Source organism: Haplochromis burtoni, unplaced genomic scaffold (genome assembly GCF_018398535.1).
Source record: "Haplochromis burtoni strain Fernald_Lab_line unplaced genomic scaffold, NCSU_Asbu1 Contig_321, whole genome shotgun sequence".
NCBI lineage: Eukaryota > Metazoa > Chordata > Actinopteri > Cichliformes > Cichlidae > Haplochromis > Haplochromis burtoni.
The window spans coordinates 344,864-352,207 of record NW_024582682.1 but is presented as its reverse complement, the minus strand read 5'-3'; the positions used below and the strand labels follow the sequence as shown (position 1 = coordinate 352,207).

Genomic DNA, 7,344 nt, shown 5'->3' with positions numbered 1-7,344 from the left:
AACAGCAGGAGACGGGTCGGTGACTCCATCCCATAATGTCTGAAATCCCAGTTCAGGTGTTTTCCTCCTGTTCTTCTCTCTGTCACGCCTCAGGATGTTCCAGCACAGGTATGTCTCACCCTGTGAGGTGAAATAGATCATCAAGCTCGATAATGAAGAATACACAGAATAGAAATGTTTTATAAATGTAGTAAAGCAGTGACGTTCAGCATGGCAGGGCGGTGGGAGGGATTTAAACATGACTGGCCCGTTACATCGCGTGTCTGAGAGTTTCAATATCTGCTGCTCGCTGTGTTTAAAGCTTTGCTCCGACTTCCTCTGCCACCTCTATCAATGATTTGGGATTGGCACTACAGGGCCACCGTAGGGAGGACTGTGATGGCGCTGTGCAGTCAGTAAAGAGAAGCCGGAGGTTTCTTCCTGTTAAAAGGGAGTTTTTCCTTCCCACTGTCCCCAAAGTGCTTGTTCAGAGGGGCTCGTTTGATTGTTGGCGTTTCTGTATTAATGTAACCTTACGTTTAAAGTCGGGTCTGTGTGTTGTTTAGTTTTCTGTGCCCGGCTGTGAGACTCAGTCCATGAGCAGCTTTACTAAAGTGTGACGTGCTCACAGCTTACACCTGCTCTGCTGGCATGCACGTCGCTGCGAGCTACAGAAAGACATCATTGTTTCCAGTATTCAGGTTGATTTTCATCTATGAAGACTGTGTGTGGAAGATTAATGATGCTTTGCCAGCCATGAGGCCTGTCAGGTCATCAGCGGCGCTCTGGGGTGGCCGTGTGCTGTCCGTCGCTGCTTGTGCCTCAGACCTGATGCAGAGCTCTCTGATGCTCCTGCAGCATCGCCGGGGTAACAACTAAACCTTCAAACGCTGTCCGGCAGCGCGTTTGTCCATCAGCGGCTGATTTGACCCACAGGAGCGTCTCGGGGAGCGTCGGGCGGAGATTGCTGCATCCCGCCGCGTCTCTGTGAAGAGACAAAATGGCTGCTGCGTGAAGTTGAGTAACCAAACTCGACGTCCTTCAGCTCGAGGGCGGAAAGCGTCCCCTGGTTCGAGTGTCTGCAGACCAGCTACACAGGCATCAAAGCACCTTTTTCTCTTTTAGCATATCACGAATGTTTTTTTATTTCCCACCCCCTCTGTGTAATCCGACATGCAGGGGCTTAATTGAAGCAGTGCTGCAGCTGCGTTAAGCAAAGCCGGTGCGAGGAAGCCTTTTTATGTCTGCCTCGCCTGGAGGCTTTTGGGTCTTGCGAGAGAACGAGTGGGCGTTCGTTTGTTCATCAGGCTTTGTTATGCCGGATTTTTTAAAACTCACTAAAGGATGGGCGCAGTGAACTTCCGATCTTCAACGCAATTAAGGAGCCTCACCCCTTTTAAACTCGCGACGAGACTAATTATGAGTGTGTGTGAGGGGGGTGTGAGTAAGTGGGAGTTTGGGTGAGGCGTTGTAATGCTGCTGAAGTCAGAATCATTCATATTTAGAGTTAATAAAAGTGTTTTCATGTTATATTTGAAGCCTCGATGTGCAGAGATGGCCTCATCAGTGCTGATGCAAACTGACACCAGAGCTCAGCCTCTTAAACGTTCTCGCCTTCATCCTCTTTCTTTGCTCTGATTTCTGCTGTAAGGACGTTTAAACGTGCCAAGCTGCAGTTCCTCTGACGTCCACTGGAGGCTCCAGAGGTGAGGCAGTCCCCGCAGACGCTCGTGTCAAACCCACCGTGCAGGCGGGACGTCACACGTCACTCAGGTCAAAGAAGCTGGACCACCGTTCAGTGTGTGACTGGTCTTTCCTCCATCGGCGGGGTCAGACCGACGTTTGCCGTGACTCCACTCCGCGACCTGCTCGCTCTCATCATGGCTTCGCTCTGGCGTTCGGGCCAGTGATAGTGTCTGAGCATGAAGTTATAGTTATGTAAATCCTGAGGTTTGGCTCCTTGTGATGCATGTTTCTGCATTTTTGCTCCTCCCTCTCCTTCTGGCCCAGAAAGACCTGCACGCAGCAGAAAGACAAATATCACCAGAGTTTAGCTTAAAAGAGCCACAAAAACATTTATTTATCTGTTAAACCAAACATCCAAAACAGCGCTGTCAGCCGGGATTTAACACAAACAGGAGCTCACACCTCTATTAGCACGATGAACCCCACACCACCCATGCTATTGGTCAGATAAGTAAGACCACGCCCCTAATTATCCAAACTTTAAGCCTTAATATGATATAAACAGGTGTTACAAAGGAGTGAATTCTCTATAGAGACCAACCAGTTTGTGTATCAGGCTGTAAAGATCTAACATGGGAGTCTAAGGGGCTGACTCACTGCTGGCGCCCCAGCTGGACGATAGAGGAACTGCAGGTCCAGGGTTTGGTTTTTCACGCGCCATAAAGTGAAGAAAACATTGAAAAACAAACCCCTCCAATATGTGGGGCCACACTAAAGGTCATTTACTTCCTGCGGTCTCTTCCCCTCCTCACGCAGACACAGTCTTCCTCTCGCACCCCGTGGCGGTGAGCGGCGTGCTGTAGCATGCTGCAGGAAGTGTGTGCGTGTGTGTGACTGACTGCAGCTGCTTTTGGCCATCCAGGCTGCCTCCTCGTTTTCAGCTTCATTTCCCGCCCTAATGAAGATTCAGAGGCAGCGCAGCGACTGGCACAGGAAGGAGAAGAGGAAGCGGTGACGGGAGGAGGAGGAGGGCAGGCAGGAGTGAGAGTCAGATGAAGGGGAAGGAGGCGAGGAGGAGAAGGGAAGTGGTGATGAAGGCTGTGATAAAGAGAGCAGCCCTCTCTCTGCCTCTCTCTCCTAATTAGCTCGCCGGCTGTGATGAATGGCGCAGCACTTAGGATCCAATCGGCGAGCCGACCTTGTCATGCGTGTTGATGGGGTGGGGTGACTCTGCGCCCCACCCCCTCCCAGCACACACTCTTACCTATTGTACCTCCTCCTGTGGAAGCAGATGCTGATATCTGGGCATGTGTGCACTCGTGTTCTCGCCCTTAATGACACCCCCCCCCCCCCCCCCCCCCCCCCCCCCCCCCCCCCCCACCCCCCCCCCCACACCCACACACACACACCCACACACGCAGACACACACACCACACCACACACACACACACACACACACACACACACACACACACCTGAGCTCATGTGGTCACTTTCACTCTGCAGTGTTAAAGTCACAGCAGGATCAGCTCAGGGTGACTCGTGCAGTGTTTCAGTGTCTCTGCTGCAGGATGGAAAACATCCACAAGCGTCTGCTGGAGATGAGCTGATTTAACCTTTGACCTTTAAGGTCTTTGTCATGTCACATGAATTCAGAGGTGCAGTCATGAGTCGTCCTGCTGCTCAGCAACGCAGGTGGAGTCATGTTTAGGTATTTGACCTCCTGTCATCTTCATCAGGCTGACACTGAAACAATCTAAATGGCACTTTTAGAGGGAACAAGCACGTTTGGTGAACTGTGCCTTTAAAACAAAGTCTCCAACAGTCTCTGAGTACAAAAGGTCATCGAATCCTCTCGAGCCGCCCGGTCCTTCCAGAACCTTCTTGAAGTTCTTTGTTCTGAGCTGCATTATATTCTGTCTGATGCCGGTTCTCCTCCCTCAGCTTCCTCTCCCTGTTTTTTTTTTGTGCAACAGTTATTCTGACTTATTTCTGACGCCTTGTATCTCATCACCCCTGCAGAGCAGTAAGAACTGGCGCGCCGCGGTGGATCTGACGGCCCGGATGCTGACGGCTCACGGTCAGGGATACGGCAAGGCCGGCCAGCCGACCTCCCACACCACCGACTCGCTGCAGGTAAGACGCCTCACTGGTTCGCGATGGCATGAATCCCGTGTTCGCTGACATCAGTCGAGTCTGCGTCAGTCTGAGATACTTTTGTTGTTTGCTTTGCCCTCATCTCATACGTTTTACTGCCATATTTTCCCCGTGTGTTTGTGGAGCTCCATCCAGAAGATGGATGGCTGCGCGAGCTCATTAAGAGGCCACCCTCGTGCTCGGCTCTGTGAATTAATTAGCCGTGTCGATGCCTCATGCCACATATCACAGTTAGTTTTATGTTCTTAAACATCCGGCTCACTTTAGTGCAGGAGTTTGAGTCCTCGTGTTCCAGGGGTTTCTCACATGTTGTGTTGCATGGATGTGCACATGTTAGAAACATGGCAGCAACTGTTTTTCTGTTCATAGATCTGTGTGATGTCGCAAAGAGGGAATAGTCCCGCCCACCCTTATGTTTAAACCTCCTATAGCCAGTCGTCTTCAAAGGGGCAGGGCTACAATGACTTCTTTGACCTGTTGGCCTGCGCTAAGGCTTATTTTGAACTGTGAATCATGCAAAGCTCCTCACGTTGAGTGGACAGCAGTCCTGTTTAAATGTGCTGCAGGTTCTAATAAAACACACGTGACCATCAACGCTGACAAAAGGTTCAGACGCTTTTCACGCGTTTGAGGGTTTTTTCATTTCCAAAATATGTAATACAGGTCACGCTGAAATGGTCTGACACAGAATTAGAGCCACAGGGAGAGAGCACACTGTGGGAGAACTGTCTTTTTAAAACAACGTTTTTAAGACTCCCTGAATAAAAATGGCCACAAAGGTCACAGTCTTCATCCCGAGGCTGCCGGTCCTTCCCGAAGTCTTCTTGAAGTTCTGAACAGTTGACCTCGTGCCACCGTCCTAACTCCAGCACGCCGCCTCAGCCGGGTCGAGAGGGAGCAGCGTGTCTGCAGGGGTTACACATGCCGCTCGCGACCTTCTGGATCTTTCCGTGGCGAGGCGGTCCATCTTCCAGCTCGAGCGGCTCAGGGTGCAGCATGAGCCCTGGCTTCTGTCCAGCAGCTGAGAGAATCCAGTGCCCTCCAGATGTGGAACAGCAGCCTCCACTCAGACTGCAGCCTGAGGTGGAAGTACTGATGTGTTGATGAAGTAAAATGCTGCATGTATTCATACATTCAAAAGGTTCTTGGTGAGCCTTTCACAATAAAAGCCCTCAACATACACATTGTGACAGCTGTGCAGAGGAAACTGTGGATAATCATAGAGGACATTATGTCTCAGTCGTGCCTGTAGTTTAACTCAGGAGTGTGGGTTTCATCTGCACAGCAGGACAGCTGAATGTCGCAGTGTGGGTCTCTGTGTAATGTAGTTTACCAACTCACACAGTGTGTGTGTGTGTGTGTGTGTTGCAGCTCTGGTTTGTGCGGCTTGCTCTGCTCACCAAGCTGGGCCTTTTCCAAAATGCCGAGCTGGAGTTTGAACCCTTCGGCAACCTGGATCAGCCGGACCTCTACTATGAGTACTACGCCACTGTGTACCCAGGCAGGAAAGGTATGGGCACACACACACAGCGTTGTATCCCGATGTTCCTCGTGGTGTTTTCTGGGTCATACAAGAAGAATAAATCTGACTAGACTTAAATATTTATTTAAAAAAGTCTGTAATCACACCGTCATGGAGTAAACACAGCTCCAACTTTCACACGTATGAAACTGGGTCGAGAAATGACGTCCGCGGCCCATCGCACAGACGTCGTTACCGCCTTTACGTGACAGCAGCCAACCAGGTGAGTCTGCGGTGACGCTCGCGTTATTTCCGCTGCTGCTATTGATCATAGATCAGAGGCTCGAGCAGAGCCCGCTGCGTGTTCTGTCCGTGAGCTGCTCGCTGAGGCCTCTGAAGGCTGAACGGCGGTGCTCATGACGGCGCTGAGAGGCTGCTCTGCGAGCGTTGAATGCGTTATTAGGCTGCTGGCTGCTCTACGACAGGATTTAGCATTTTACCCACATTTTTTTCTTTTTTTTTTTTTTTTTTTTTTTTTAGTAGGAATGCACCAGCGTATCCACCACTGTCCTATTAAATATTCAGAGGAAAGTTGGTGCCAGGAGCTTGATATCAGCCTGTATCATCGAGAAGCTCCAACAACTCCACTTGTCTCCAGCAGCTCTTTGGTTTTGTTTTTCCTCTTTTTACACTGCATGAATTGCTCTCTAATGTATTCCCATTACTTTGGATCTGCTTCGCCCCTCGGGCTACCGCAGTGTGAAGGCAGCACACATCACACAGACACACACACACCCTTACATAAAAAACACTTGAAGCTACACTGCACAGCTCTCTGAAGAGCACCGATTGACTTTCCATTGCTCAATATTAAACGCTTTGTGCCCTGCTAAGGTGCTCTCAGACAAACTGGCATGAGTTGTGTTGCCTGGCATCACAAGTCGAACAATTCTCCGCTTGCATCGACTATCTATTACCCGTGATCGTGCTCTTTGAAGGCCTTCAGAGACGCCCGGTCTGCGCAGCAGCGAGCGAGCGCTCGGGGAAGGAGCAGAGGTCCTCCGTTGGGTACGGGCGTGAAAAGCTGAGTCCAGTTTGGGCTGAGAGACATCGGAACCTGCACACAGTTACTGCAGCTGGTTCAGAAGGAGAGGTCCCACCTGACCCGCTCACAGTCAGCTGTTTGTGCTTTTTGTTATATTCATACTATGAATATTTTCAGACTAGCAGACCTCCAAGTGTGCAGGGCCCGGTTCAAATCTGGTGCTTTTTCAATTGTGTTATTTTTCCCCTCCCAGTGTTGGAGCTTTGAGAGACACAGTGAGACATTTAGCAGTCTAAAGGCGAACTCTGTGTTCTGATAATTCACTGAAGAAAAACATCAAACATCGTATTATTGGTCAGATTAAAAAGGCTCTGACAGCACAAACACAGCCCAGAGGTTCAGCAAGCAGCTACAGACACCTTTGTTGCCATTCACCTACAAGTCAAAGAGGCCACGCCCCCTAATGATGCCTACTATCCTGACCAATCAGGCTGTTTATTTTAACATGGGCATCTCTGGGGACTGACTCACTGCTGCCTCTGCTGGATGTTAGAGGAACTGCAGGCTCTGGTTTAGTCCTCATGCTCATATTTCCTTCATTATGAAGGATGCTGCTATTACTAATGAAAGTAAAAGCCATAAATTAAATCTGCTGAAAATGACTGACACCCCGGGAGACGAAGAATAATGAATCGCAGAGAGTCGGCGAGGTCCCGTCACCGTGACGATAAAACCCTGTAACGCAGGGCGGGGGCAGAGCAGAGAGAGTGTCGAGTTGGAGCAGATAGACGAGGAGAGATGGAAGGTGAGATAGAGACGGGCAGCGATGGACCAGACTTTCACATCTGATGGCGATATCAAAGAGGCGCTGATCAAAGCCCGGGGACTCACCTGAATATAGGCTCTTCCTCAGGGGCGCGTGTGTGTGTCTGTGTGTGTGTGTCTGTGTGTGTGATGTCGAGGCAGAGAGATGAGTGATGGAGCTGAGCAGCGCACAGAGAGAGCGAGATGAGAG

The 7,344-nt window shown here is 50.3% G+C and overlaps 1 protein-coding gene across 2 annotated transcripts in view; it reads left to right on the top strand.

Annotated features, from left to right (window-relative positions):
- Positions 1–7,344, top strand: part of trappc12 (trafficking protein particle complex subunit 12) — a 30,682-nt gene that overhangs the window by 16,752 nt on the left and 6,586 nt on the right. For both annotated transcript variants that reach the window (XM_014340009.2, XM_014340008.2), the window contains exons 4-5: positions 3,688–3,801; positions 5,194–5,332. In XM_014340009.2, coding sequence (XP_014195495.1) covers positions 3,688–3,801; positions 5,194–5,332 — 253 coding nt within the window. The remainder of the gene's footprint in view (positions 1–3,687; positions 3,802–5,193; positions 5,333–7,344) is intronic.